The sequence below is a fragment of the Phacochoerus africanus genome, chromosome 8, assembly GCF_016906955.1.
Source record: "Phacochoerus africanus isolate WHEZ1 chromosome 8, ROS_Pafr_v1, whole genome shotgun sequence".
Lineage (NCBI taxonomy): Eukaryota > Metazoa > Chordata > Mammalia > Artiodactyla > Suidae > Phacochoerus > Phacochoerus africanus.
In genome coordinates, this window is record NC_062551.1 from 119,997,246 (window position 1) to 120,011,861 (window position 14,616).

The 14,616-nt window shown below is 41.9% G+C and overlaps 1 protein-coding gene across 6 annotated transcripts in view; it reads left to right on the forward strand.

Moving 5' to 3' along the window:
- FHOD3 (formin homology 2 domain containing 3) overlaps positions 1–14,616 on the forward strand; it is a 556,170-nt gene that overhangs the window by 398,805 nt on the left and 142,749 nt on the right. For 2 of the 6 annotated variants that reach the window (XM_047794143.1, XM_047794144.1), the window contains exons 11-13: positions 7,285–7,383; positions 10,906–11,259; positions 11,970–12,044. The exons of 3 other annotated variants lie outside the window; for them this stretch is intronic. In XM_047794143.1, the coding sequence (XP_047650099.1) occupies positions 7,285–7,383; positions 10,906–11,259; positions 11,970–12,044 (528 nt within the window). The remainder of the gene's footprint in view (positions 1–7,284; positions 7,384–10,905; positions 11,260–11,969; positions 12,045–14,616) is intronic. One more of the 6 variants, XM_047794145.1, reaches the window with a different exon arrangement.

The following is a 14,616-nucleotide window of genomic DNA, read 5'->3' on the forward strand; positions in this document are numbered from 1 at the left end:
GGGGCTGCTAAGGTGTAGTGTGTGAGGTTGTGCTCTACCAGGCTCTGAAGGACAGATGAGATGTGCTTATTGGTGGCTTTTGACATTACAAGAGGAGTGGTGTCTTCACTGGTCCACTTGGCCTCCTTGTTTCTGACAGAGAGACCCCAGGTATGGGGTGTATAGCCACGGGGTTATACCAATACTTCTCCTTCCTTTACTGCCACATCTAATCAGTCACCAAGTTCAGCCAAATATGTTTTAATCTTTTTCAGATCAATCTCTTTTTTCCTTAGTTCCACAACTGTCACAATGAATTTGACTCTAGCTCTTTATGAGGCTTGCATAACCTTTATTCCATAACCTAAGTACATTTTAAGAAAGAGGAGTTACAGATCCTTCTCTTTTCAGAAGGTAAATGTAAAAAAACATTCTTAATAATACTGTAAATCAACTATATTTAAGTTTAAAAATTCTTAATAAAATATTAACAAATAGAATCCAGCTGTTTAGAAAAAGGATAACATTACAACAAAGCGGGGTTTATTCTTGGTATGCAAGATTGGTTTAACATTTAAAAAAAAAGTCTTTGTAATTCATTGTGTTTACAGAAAAGAGGGGAAATCGTATGATTATCTTGATAAATGGAAAGAATTTGACAAAATTCAACCTTCAAGTATGGCAAAAGTTCTTATCAAACAAGTAAACTCCTTTGATATGATAAAGAATATCTTCAAAAATCTATGGCAATGCTCATATTTCCTTCTGATATTTGGGACAGTGAAAAGATGCTTACTGTCATCATTTCAATTCAATGTAATGTTGCACTTCCTAGCCAGTATAATGAGATAAGAAAAAGAAACGCATAAGAATTGCAACAAAATAAATACAACCATCATTACTTACAGATGATATGATTGTCTACATAGGAAATATAAAAGAATCTAGATGAAAAGTATTATAAATAAGAAATTTAGAAAAATTACTGGGTAGAAGGTAAATTTACCAAAAAACAAATCAGTTTTTTTACTATATATCACCAAATAGTTGAAATTTAGTAATTAATAAACATGTGCAGTAGAATTAAAGAAAGACAAAGAAGGACACAATTTAATGGTTAAAGGATCCATTCAAGAAGAGGATATTACAATCTTCAATTTATATGCCCCTAATATAGGAGCATCCAGATACCTCCAACAAATACTAACAAACATAAAAGAAGAAATTGATGGGAATATAATCATAGTAGGAGACATTAACACCTATGGACAGATCACATCAATGGACAGATCCTCTAGACAGAAAAATCAATAAAACAACAGAGAGCCTAAGGGAAACAATAGAAAAGTTAGACTTCATTGACATTTTCAGGACATTACATCCAAAAAAATCAGAATACACATTCTTCTAAAGTGCACATGGAACATTCTCAAGAATTGATCAGATATTGGGGCACAAAGCTAACCTCAATAAATTTAAGAGTATAGAAATTATTTCAAGTATCTTCTCTGACCACAATGGCATAAACTAGAAATCAACCACAGGGAAAAAATGAGAAAAAACTTACTATATGGAGACTAAACAACATGCTACTAAAAAAAAAAAAACAATGGGTCAATGAGGAAATCAAGAAGAAAATTTAAAAATACCTTGAGACAAATGATAATGAAGACATAACCACTCAAAATCTATGAGATGCTGCAAAAGCAGTGCTCAGAGGGAGATTCATAGCAATACAGGCCTTCCTCAAAAAAGAAGAGAAAATCTCAAATTGGCAACTTAACCAACCACCTAAATGAATTGGAGAAAGAAGAACCAAAAAACCCTAAAGTCAGAAGAAGGAAGAAAATCATGAAGATCAGAGAGGAAATCAATAAAATAGAGATTCAAAAAAAAATCAATAAAACCAAGACCTGATTCTTTGAAAAGGTAAACAAAATTGACAAACCTCTGGCTAGACTCACTAAGAAGAGGAGAGAAAAAACCTAAATAAACAAAATCAGAAATCCAAAAGGATAAATCACAATGGATACCACAGAAATACAAAAAAAATATACAAGAATACTATGAACAATTATATGCCAACAAATTTGAAAATCTAGAAGAAATAGACAACTTTCTAGAGTCTTACAGCCTGCCAAAACTGAACCAAGAAGAAATAGATCAAATGAACAGACCAATCACTAGAAATGAAATTGAATATGTCATAAAAACACTCCCTACAAATAAAACTGCAGGACCAGATGGCTTCACAGGTGAATTCTACCAAACATACAAAGAGGAACTTATACCCATCCTCCTTATACTTTTTCCAAAGATATTCTATGATGCCACCATCACCCTAATTCCAAAATCAGACAAAGACACCACCAAAACAGAAAACCATCGACCAGTATCTTTGATGAATTTAGACACAAAAATTCTCAACAAAATTTTAGCCAACTATATCCAACAACATACCAAAAAGATCATACAGCACAACCAGGTGGGATTCATCCCAGGTTCACAAGGATGGTTCAACATATGCAAATAAATCAACTTCATATACCACATTAACAAAAGAGAAGTCAAAAGCCACATGATCATCTCAATAGATGCAGAAAAAGTATTTGACAAAGTCCAACATCCCTTCATGATAAAAACCCTTACCAATGTGGTTATAGAGTGAACATTCCTTAACATAATCAAAGCCATTTATGACAAACCCACAGAAAATATAATACTCAATGAAGAAAAGCTGAAAGCCTTTCCACTAAAATCTGGAACAAGACAAGGATGCCCACTCTCAGCACTGTTATTCAACATAGCACTAGAAGTCCTAGCCACAGCAATCAGACAAACAAAAGAAATAAAAGGCATCCAAATAGGAAGAGAAGAGATAAAACTGTGACTGTATGCAGATGACATGATACTATACATAGAAAACCCTAAGGACTCAACCCAAAAATTACTTGAACTGATCAACAAATTCAGCAAAGTAGCAGGATATAAGATTAACATTCAGAAATCAGTTGCATTTTTGTATACTAACAATGCAATATTAGAAAGAGAATACAGAAATACAATACCTTTTAAAATTGCACCCCAAAAAATCAAATACCTGGGAATACACCTGACCAAGAAGGTAAAGGTCTTATATGCCAAGAACTATAAAACATGAATTAATCAAGGAAATTAAAGAAGATGTAAAGAAATAGAAAGATATTCCATACTCCTGGGTTGGAAAAATTAATCTTGTAAAAATGGCGATACTACCCAAAGCAATATACAGATTCAATGCAATCCCTAACAAACTAACCATGACATTTTTCACAGAACTAGAACAAACAATCCAAAAATTTATATGGAACAACAAAAGACCCAGAATTGCCAAAGCAATTCCGAAGAACAAAAACCAAGCAGGAGGCATTATTCTCCCAGACTTCAGGCACTATTACAAAGCCACAGTCATCAAAACAGTGTGGTACTGGTACCAAAACAGACAGACAGACCAATGGAACAGAATAGAGAACCCAGAAATAAACCCAGATGCATATGATCAATTAATCTTTGAAAGGATGCAAGAATATGAACTGGGAAAAAGACAGTCTTTTCAACAAATACTGCTGGGAATCCTGGACAGCTGCATGCAAATCAGTGAAACTAGAACACACCTTCACACCATGCACCAAAATAAACTCAAAATGGCTGAAAGACTTAAATATAAGACAAGACACCATCAAACTCCTGGAAGAGAACATAGGCAAAACATTCTCTGATATAAACCTTACAAATGTTTTCTCAGGTCAGTCTCCAAAGAAACAGAAATAAGGGCAAAAATAAACCAATGGGACCTAATCCAACTGACAAGATTTTGCACAGTGAAAGAAACCAAAAAGGAAATAAAAAGACAACTTACAGAATGAGAGAAAATAGTTTCAAATGATGCAACTGACAAAAGCCTAATCTCTAAAATATACAACCAACTTATACAACTCAATTGAAACACGGGCAAAAGACTTGAATAGACTTTTCTCCAAGGAAGATATACAGATGGCCAACAAGCACTTGAAACAATGCTCAACATCCCTGATTGTTAGAGAAATGCAAATCCAAACTATCACAAGATATCACCTCACACCAGTCAGAATGGCCCATCATGAATAAGGGGTGTGGAGAAAAGGGAATCCTTCTCCACTGTTGGTGGGAATGTAAGCTTGTACAGCTACTATGGAGAACAGTATGGAGGTACCTTAGAAATCTATACATAGAACTACCATATGACCCAGCAATCCCACTCTTGGGCATATATCTGGACAAAACTCTCCTTAAAAAAGACACATGCACCTGCATGTTCATTGCAACTCTATTCACAATAGCCAAGACATGGAATCAACCCAAATGATTGATGATTGGATTAGGAAGATGTGGTATATATACTCAATGGAATGCTACTCAGCCATAAAAAAGAACAAAATAATGCCATCTGCAGCAACATGGATGAAACTAGAGACTCTCATCCTGAGTGAAGTAAGTCAGAAAGAGAAAGACAAATACCATATGGTATCACTTATATCTGGAATCTAATATACGACACAAAGGAACCTTTCCATAGAAACAAAAATCATGAACTTGGAGAATAGATTTGTGGTTGCCAAGGGGGAAGGGGAGGGAGTGGGAGGGACTGGGAGCTTGGGGTAAATAGATGCAAACTGTTGCCTTCGAGATGGATTAGCAATGGGATCCTTCTGTGTAGCACTGGGAACTCTGGTCACTTATGATGGAGCATGATAATGTGAGAAAAAAGAATATACCTGTATGTGTAACTGGGTCACCATGCTGTACAGTAGAAAAAAAATATATATATATATAAATGATAAAAAAAGAACTTTTACAACTCAAAAATAGTTTTTTTTTCTTTAAAGGCAAGGTACTTAGATACTTCAAAAAGAGAATATCTAAATAGACATTAAAAGGATGATAATGTGCCTGACATCATTAGCCATTGAGGAAAGTAGACTACATCCACAATAAGATATGGCCACATATAAGATTGGATGGCAAAATGAAATAGAAATATCAAATCTTGGGAAGGACTTGGAACACTCAGAATGTTCATACCCTACCTATGGGAATGTAAAGTCATTCGTTCATTTAAAAAAACTGTTTGACACTTTCTAGTGAAGATGAACTTAAGCATGTCTCATGACCCCAAAATCTCACCCTTATACCTATAGTGCATGATATTATATATTATGTATATGTTCTCTAAAAACATGTACATCAATGTCCATAACAACCATATTCAAAATAACCCTGAATTGAAAAGTGCCTGGAATGGATTATCATCGATGGAGGAATGGATCGTGAAATGATGGTATATTCATATGAGAGAATACAGCAACAAGAAGATTACACATAATGGTACAGATGAATCCCACAAGTGTAATGTTGTACAAAAGAAACTATGCAGTGTGATTCCTTTTCGTTGGAGAAGACTATCAGGCAAAGCTCACCCTTTGCCATTGGAGGTAGGGGAGGCAAGCAGTTGGAAGGGAGCATGAAAGGAATGCTGGTTATTTGGATGTATTTCTTTTGTGAAACTTCAATTATTTGTGTACTTTTCTGTTTATATTTTATATTTCGGTAAAAGAAAAATTACAACTGAAGGACAGTGGGACAGAAGAGCTAATGATCTTGGCAAAATGACACCTGCAGTGGGAGTTCCCTGATGGCCTAGTAGTTAAGGATTTAATGTTGTCACTACTGTGCCTTGGGTTCTGTCCCTGGCCTGGGAACTTCTGCATGCTGTGGGAGTGGCCCAAAAAATGATCCCTGCAGTGAGAAATGGTTGATTTATAAGGATCAAAGGCAAGAAGGAGCTGGTAGACATTTAGAAAGTAGAGGAGTTCCCGTCATGGCACAGCGAAAATGAATCGGACTAGGAGCCATGAGGTTGCAGGTTCGATCCCTGGCCTCATGCAGTGGGTTAAGGATCCTGTGTTGCTGTGGGCTGTGGTGTAGGTTTCGGACTTGGCTCGGATCTGGCCTTGCTGTGGCTGGCAGCTGCAGCTCCGGCTGGACCTCTAGCCTGGAAAACCTCCGTGTGCCACAGGTTCAGCCCTAAGAAAAAAAGGACAAAAGACTGAAAAATAAAAGAAAGAAAGTAGAGGAGACCACTGTGAGAATGAGAAATTATGGTGAGAGGAGCAGAATGAGAAATTTAGGGGGCTGGGGGCTTGTGGTCTGGGGAGAGAAGTTTGGGTGTAAGATTTCCAAGCTGGGCTAGTTCTGTGTGACGGTGAAGTCCAGCGTGTGAGGGGCCGACGTGAGCCAAGATGATGGTGGCTGGAGTTTAGGAGTTTCAGTCGCTCTGGAAAGGGATTGAGAAGTCCACAGGGCCTTGTATACGTGTTCCATGTGGACAGTGACATAAGTCACACGTGGACAGGATGGTAATGATTCTGTCGTCAAAGTCTGTACTTGTTTCGCTGCAAGGGCAAAACGCAAGTTAAACTCCCTTAAGCAAAAATGAGAAGTTACCCTCTTCTCTTAGTGAAAGGCCAAGGTGAAGCTTCAAAGGAATTAGATGCAGATGTTAAAATTGTCTTGGGGATGGCTTTCCTTGCTCTCTCTGTCTCCCCCTCCTTCCCTCTCTCTCCAGTTCGGCTTTTTTAAGTCAGCGGCACTCACGGGCAGCCTCCCTCCACTAGACTCAGAATGTCCTTCTACCTTCTCATTCCCAAAGGCACCAGGAGAAATCCTAGGGGTAGCACGGGTTGACTCCACCATCTGTCAGCCTTCGAAGTAGGGGCTGGGGATCAAACACATTGACTGAGAAGGAGGGAGTGGCAGCCAAAACCCTGTGTCCACCATGGAGGTTGATGCCAGAGGGATGCGGTGCTGGGCATCGCCAGGCACACCCGCTGCATGATTCTCAGTGCAGGAGGGAGACCACCTCGGAGGCCTGGTCTGGTCTGGAAGCTGCTTTGAATTATATGTGATACAGGGATGGGGAGCAGGGGAGGTGCAGGGCAGTCAGTAGCATCCAGCCAGCTTGACAAAGATATTTGGCTTGTGCTAGGTTATTGCCTCTCCAGCCCACACTTCAATTTCTCCATCTCCGACCTGTCTCCTCTCTCCTAACAGATTCAGTGTGCTCTTTTCATTTCAGCAGCTGTTTTTTTGTTTTTGTTTTTTTTTTTTGTTTTAGGGTTTTTTTGTTTTGTTTTGTTTTTTGCTTCATCCTCCTGTTTGTCTGTAATGCTTATCTCACATTCCCATCTTGTCTCTGTGTGCATTTCTCTTTTCCTGGCCTTGTCTCAGGGTTGAGGAGGAGGAGGAGGAAGAAGAGGAGCAGCCAGTCACGGAGCCCAATTCCGAGGAAGAGGCAGAGGACAATGCCCTCTGTCAGGGCAAGGACAGGTACCGAGGGCTGGACCCTCCCAGGCTCCCACCAAAAGCCTAGAAACTCCTTCCTAATGGAGAGTTTGCAGCCACCCTTCAGCATCTCCCTCCCTTCCTCATTAGCTCCCACTGGTAAACCTTACCTTGTGCATAGACCCACAGAGTGACTAGTGTGTTAGAAATAACTGAGCACATTTTCCCTGGAGAACTGTGACACTGCCTCCCTAACTGTGCTTTATTGAAGACGCATCCCCTGTCCCCTCCCTCACTGTGCCTTGGCTCACTCAGATTGGCAGTAACTAATGAGATGTTCCTCTCTGCTTAGAAAATCTTAACCCTTTGTGCCCCATGGGAAGAAAAATTCTGTGTGTCCCCTTTTCCCTGCTAATTTTGTCAGTACAACATGATCTGAAATGTATAGGTGACTGCTGTCGTGATGATGCATTTTGACTTTAGACCAGATGGACAGGAACACATTTCACTCCGTACAGCATAGGAAAAATTCCCAGCATTTATTGTCATGCCCAGAATAACTACTCTAGCTCGACAGCCCTTTAGGGGAGTTTTCTGTGCCCCACTCAGTTTTCCAAAGTGTGTTCTTCCTGTCTTCATATAGACACAGGGTGTTTTGCAGATAATTTGTAAATTTTGTAGGTATTTACCCCAGATAATGTCTATATGAAAAATAAAAATTGATAATGGATAATTTCATTTTCTGACATTCAAAAATACCTCTAGGGTTTCCCTGTGGCTCAGGGGTTAAGGATCTGACATCATCACTGCAGTGGCTTGGGTTGCTGCTATGGCCTGGGTTCCATCCCTGGCCAGGGAGCTTCCACAAGCCGGAGGTGCAGCCAAAAAAAAAAAAAAAAAAATTCTAAGATCGAATGGGTCCCTTCACTTGATTGATCACACTGCAAATTGATGCTTTTGATGTTTTGTTTTTTTTTGTTTTTTTCCACAAATAAGCAAAGTCAAAAGGATCTTGGATAAATTAGGGTAGAATCTTCCTCTTACCCATCTCAAAGTTACTGTGATTCCTTACTGCTGCAGCTTCATTCTCCAGGACGTCAGCATAAAAGTTCTCCAATTGGAGAGTTCTCATTGTGGCTCAATGGGTTAGGCACCCAACACCTCTGTGAGGATGTGGGCTGGATCCATGACCTCTCTCAGTGAGTTAAGGATCCAGTGTTGCCACAAGCTACTATTCGGATTCGACCCCTAGCCTTGGACATTCCATATCCCACAGGTGTGGCCGTAATAAAAAGTTCTCAAACTGGCTCCTTGGACACGCTGAGATGCCCACCCTTCCCAGGGGTCATGGAATCCCTTCTGAGCTGCTTGCTTCCCTCCTTTGCAAATGCCCAGGAAGAAACCAGCAGGGTGTGGAGAGAGGAAAGGGCTGACCCAGTAACAGAGAGTGAGGCACACATTCCAGAATGAGGCCGGGGGGTGGAGGGAGGTCAGCACTCACTCCCCATCCTGCCAAGTGCCATGCTAGTTAGGGATGCTTTGGGAAGGGAGGAGGTCAGTTGCTAGTCCCATTGTAGGTCACAGATGAGCCACAGAAAATTATGTGGACCCTCCATAAATACATCAGTGTGACTCCTCATGTGCTTCAGTGTGCAGAATGTGTCCCACCCACACAAACCTTTACCCTCAGGGACTCAGGTCAGCAGCCCCTCCAGTCCAGATGGAAGAATCTGGCTGAAAAGGACAGCCTTCAAAGGCATCCCTACCAACTCTTGTTGTCTTTCCATGGGATGGTTATTCACACAAGTAGATGGTGGTTTATATGACCCCCTGCAGTGTCTTTACCTCCAGGACTAATGCTGGGGAGCATCTTGACCAGAGGCTGCAGTTAGGCTTTTTAGCTTTAGGAAATAAAAGTGTGCATGTAAAATACCAGAGCCTGATCTTAACCAAGGTGCTCATTAACATAGATCTGGATATTATTTGTTCTTGGTGTAAACCTACTAGACTTAGAAGTGGTGGGGCAGTTCCTGCTGTAGCTCAGCAGTGACAAACCCAATTAGTATCCTTGAGGATGCAGGCTCGATCCTTGACCTTGATCAGTGGGTTAAGGATCCACCATTGCTGTGAGCTGCGGTGTAGGTCGCAGATGAAGCTCAGATCCTGCATTGCTGTGGCTGTGGTGTAGGCTGACAGCTGCAGTTCCAATTAAACCCCTAGCCTGGGAACCTCCATGTGCCACAGGTGCAGCCCTAAAAAGACAGAAAAAAAAAATAGTGGGAAAGATTCCACTTACTTCTAGGGGTTTGGTGTCTTTTGCTGCTCCTCCTTCCTGCTGGCTGCTTCCTTGTGTGTGCCCACCATGTGTACCCACCGTGTGTGTGAGCCACCTGTGCCAGGCCTGCCCTGCACACTGCAGTGTGGTCCCATCCCATCCTTCCAGCGAGCCGGGGAAACTAGCATGTGCCTGTCCTTATATACACATACAACTCTGAATGTGAGATAGGAAACAAAACAGCTCACATCCCATTCCCAAATGAGCATGGCTGGGAGTCATGTTCTCTGGGAAAGGGAATGGTTTTGAAAAATGCAGAGTTTAATGTAGATCCTCCAGTCGCAAAGGTGGATGTCATAATATCTAGTCCCCTGCAGATGGAAAAAATTAGACCAGCCTGCAGGAGTGTAGACCTCTAGGGCTTCGTGGTGGAGGAGACCCTGGGGAAAGTGTGAAACAGGAAAAATGGATCTTCACCCTTCCAGCCTCCTTCCTGGCTCCTTGCATTCCTTTCTGGCATCTCTTCTCCTTCTCCCTTATCCATGCTGGCTTTTAAGAAAGGATCTGAAAGCAGCAACTCCAACTATACAGGGCTTGTGGGATCCCTCTTCCTTAAGGTCGGGCTTTGCAAGAGGAAGACAGATCTCCTGTTTGATCATGACAAAGAAATGAAGTTCAGGAGGTCCCGTTGTGGCTCAGTAGAAACAAACCTGACTAGTATCCATGAGGATGTGGGTTCAATCTCTGGACTTGCTCCGTGGGTTAAGGATATAGCGTTGCTGTGAGCTGTGGCGTAGGTCACAGCGGTTCAGATCTGGCATTGCTGTGGCTGTGGCATAGGCTGGGAGCTACAACCCCAGCCTGGAACTTCCATATGCTGCGGGTATGGTCCTAAAAAAACAAAACAAACAAAACCCAGAAATGAAGTTAAAATCGTGTAAATTTCAGGGCCAATACAACCAGTGGGGAGATACTTGGGGTTGTGGGGGTGGTGGGAATCCTTGCGGTTCCATTGTATCTCCCCACAGAGGCCCCTGCACGCACAGAGGCCACTTTGGTCTTACCTTCCAGATTGGCAAGCCCAGGGCACTGGGATCTGGGGTAAAGCCAGGACTTCTGGTCTTTATGCTACAGGTCAAGAAACACAGCTGGACTGTGAAATCAGTGGCCCTAACAGGAGTAAGAGTTCACATGTCTTTTTCTCTTTCCTAACCTTTGCTTTCTCTCTCCCCATCTCTTTTCTTCCCCTCCTCTCCCCCCACCACCGCCTCCCTTCTTCCCTGCTGACCCAGCAATAGCAGCAGCAGCCGTGAGGCCAGCCCTGCCTCAGAGCAGAAGGATGCTGCTCTGGAGAGCCCAGCCCTCCCCGCTGCCTCCAGCACCACTTCGCAGGGAAAGCAGCTTCCAGGTGGCTCTGCAGCTGGGACCCCCTTGTGCAGAGGGTCCTCAGGGCCAGCTCTGCGGCCCCCTCCCACCCCTGCCTCGGTCCCTCGGCCCTCCTCCACACCTGGCCCCCCGAAAGCGTCACCAACCCTAGAAAAGCTGCCCTACGTGCCCCACAGCCCCTTCCACCTCTTCTCCTATGACTTTGAGGATTCGCCCTTGTCCACCAAGGAAAAGGAAGCCGAGTCCCAGCAGGAGAGCAGGTAGATCTGGTCTACATGGCAGCCTGGGTAAGGTTAACCCTGGGAAGCTGACACAGTGTGTTAAATGCATCGCCTGGTTTTTCACTCACTGGGTTTGTGTAGATTCCAGTCAGAGTGGAGAACAGTTGTGGTGTACACTCCCTGACCACTAACTGATTACTAGTCTTCAGGCAATGTGCAGAAGACAACACCTTCTGCCTGAATTAAGGAGCTCTTGTGGAATAATATGATGACTAAAAAATGGGTTTTTGAACATAATGTTTATAAAAATACACATGGTCCATCAAGATCGACACATGCCCCACCCATCTCTCTGGCACAGGGTCTCTTTTAACCTGCAGAATGCAGCCAGGTGCTTCACCATCTTTCCATACAGCATTTATAACTTAGAATAGATTTACAAGGAGATCCTGCTGAGTAGCATTGAGAACTTTGTCTAGATACTCATGTTGCAACAGAACAAAGGGTGGGGAAAAAATGTAATTGTAATGTATACATGTAAGGATAACTTGATCCCCTTGCTGTACAGTGGGAAAATAAAAAAATAAAATAAATTAAAATAAATTAAAATAAATTTTTTATTATAGTTGATTTACAATGTTCTGTCAGTTTCTGCTCTAAGGCAAAGTGATCCAGTTCTACATATATATATATATTCTTTTTTTCACATTCCATGAAGGATTTTCATGGAGTTTTCCTTCCTTTAACAGCTCCTCTGATTCTCTCCATCTGAGCTCGTACTCTGCCTCTGAACCTTACAACTTCCGATCTTTCTCTTCGAATAGGTGGGTGTCTTTTTTTCCTTTTCCTTTTCTATAGCTTTCTGTTTTTACTCTAAACCACATATTTTTCTTTCAGACATTGCTCACAGCATCCTGTGAGATGGCAAGCAATTACAGCTGGAATCCCTTCAGGGTGTTAATAGAATCACATTATTTGAGTATAGACACCTTGATGATTCTTATGTGGATTGGAGATGAGACAGAGGGAGGGGTGGGTGTACAAATAAAAACTGCTCAGGAATTCAGAGCAGGCGCCTGTCAACTTGCCTGCATGCCTGCCCTTTACTGATGCCTGGATCAGGAACTCTGCAGAATGAGGGTTTGAGGGGAGTTCCCACTGTGGCTCAGTGGAACGAATCTGTCTAGTAACGATGAGGATGCAGGTTTGATTCCTGGCCTCACTCAGTGGGTTAAGGATATGACATTGCTGTGACCTGTGGTGTAGGTCGCAGATGCAGCTCAGATCCTGCATTGCTGTGGCTGTGGTGTAGGCCAGCAGGTATAGCTCCGATTGGACCCCTAGCCTGGGAATCTCCATTTGCCACAGGTGTGGCTCTAAAAAGACAAAAAAAAAAAAAAAAGAAAAAAAAATGAGGGTTTAAATATTTCAAATAATGCATTATCCAAAGTCAGTACTTAAAAATACCGATGACCACTCCCATATTAAGAGTAATAATAATGCCATATATTAGATTCCAGATATAAGTGATATCATATGGCATTTGTCTTCCCTTTCCACAGAAAAGAAAATCATGGACTTGGAGAATAGACTTGTGGTTGCCAAGGGGGAGGGAGTGGCATGGATTGGGAGCTTGGGGTTAATAGATGCAGACTATCGCCTTTGGAATGGATTAGCAATGAGATCCTTCTGTGTAGCGTTGGGAACTATGTCTAGTCACTTAGGACGGAGCATGATAATGTAAGAAAAAAGAATATACCTGTATGTGTAACTGGGTCACCATGCTGTACAGTAGAAAATTGACAGAACACTGGAAACCAGCTATAATGGGGAAAAAAATCATTATATAAAAAACAGAGTAATAATAATGATTGCCCTCATTTATTGAGCATTTATTAAGAGCCAGGCCCTGTACTTTAAAGGGTCACTGAACCCTGAAGAGGTATGTTCTATTCCTAGCCCTTAGATACACAGAGGAAACAGGCATGGGTAGGTTGGGTAAGTGAAATGGCTTCTTCCTCCTGGGCAGGCTGCTCCAGAGTCTGGTCCTAATATGAACATGTACTGTAGTCTCTCCTATAGGTACTCGGTTGCTTTCTTTCCTTAATGGTTTCATATATACAGTAATTCCTGCTACTAGGCCCTGACTCTGGCCACCCCTAGCCAGGGGGTTCCTCAAGCAAGTCCATGTCTGTTAAAGACGATTTTGCCAGAGTCTTTGTTTGGTGGACCCTCAGCTTGGATGCCTGAACATGAAGTTGCACCTGTTTTGAATGAAAGCTGGTAGCACCTAGACCTGAAGGTGACTCTTTCATGCCACAAAACTGGCCAGTCACCATGGGCATCAGCTCTTCCATCTACTAAACAGAAGAATTAATCTGGAATTGGTGCTCATCAACCTTTTTTTGCTTACATACAACCTAAATGATTTTTGAAACTCTCCTCATGGTTATAAGCAATCTGTCTAAAGTATTTTTAATCTAAGTTTAAATCATTGTATAGGATGTAATCTATTTATATACATGCTTCAAATTTACTTTTGTCAAAAATTTGGGGCTTCAGATTTAACTGCTTAAAAGATGGACAGTCACCCCAAAAGCCTAATTGGCAGAGCCCATCAATCTTCAGTCAAATGAGACTTGATTTCTATCAGAATAAGTCTGATTTTATGTTTTAATTCAAATAAGCTCATACACATCCCTGAGACAACTGCCTCCCTTCTGGGGCCAATTCGCAGGTAGGTGGGTAAGATGGAGACATGAGCCATGAGGCCTGCCCTGAGTTTCCCCCGGACAGATAAGCACCGCCTTCTCCTTCCTGTTTTTCTCAAGGAATCCCCTCAGGAGTGCTGCTTTCCCACAGTCCCTAGCCTGGCACCCTGGAGGTTTTACAGCTCAATGCAGTGTCCACATTGATTCAGCCTGTGTTCCCTTTTTTTTTTTTTTTTTTGGTGGGGGGCAGAATTCATGTCAATTTTTTTTTTTTATGAATACAACTTTTAATTTCTTTAAATTGTGATTTCCCCAATACAATTTTTTTTCTACTGTACAGCATAGTGACCCAGTTACACATACATGTATATATTCTTTTTTCTCACATTATCATGCTCCATCCTAAGTGACTAGACATAGTTCCCAGTGCTACACAGCAGGATCTCATTGCTAATCCATTCCAAAGGCAATAGTCTGCATCTATTCTTTCTTTCTAAAAGTGGAAGGCACTGTGGAAGGGGAAGCAGGGAAGGAGAACCGGGAGGCCCTAGGTGTGTCCACGGGCCAATCCATGTTAAGAAAAAGAGCAGGAGTGTCGTGGCTCACTGATAACAAACTGACCATCTGACTATCATCCATGAGGATGCAGGTTCCATCCCTGGCCTTGCTCAGTGGGTTAAGGATT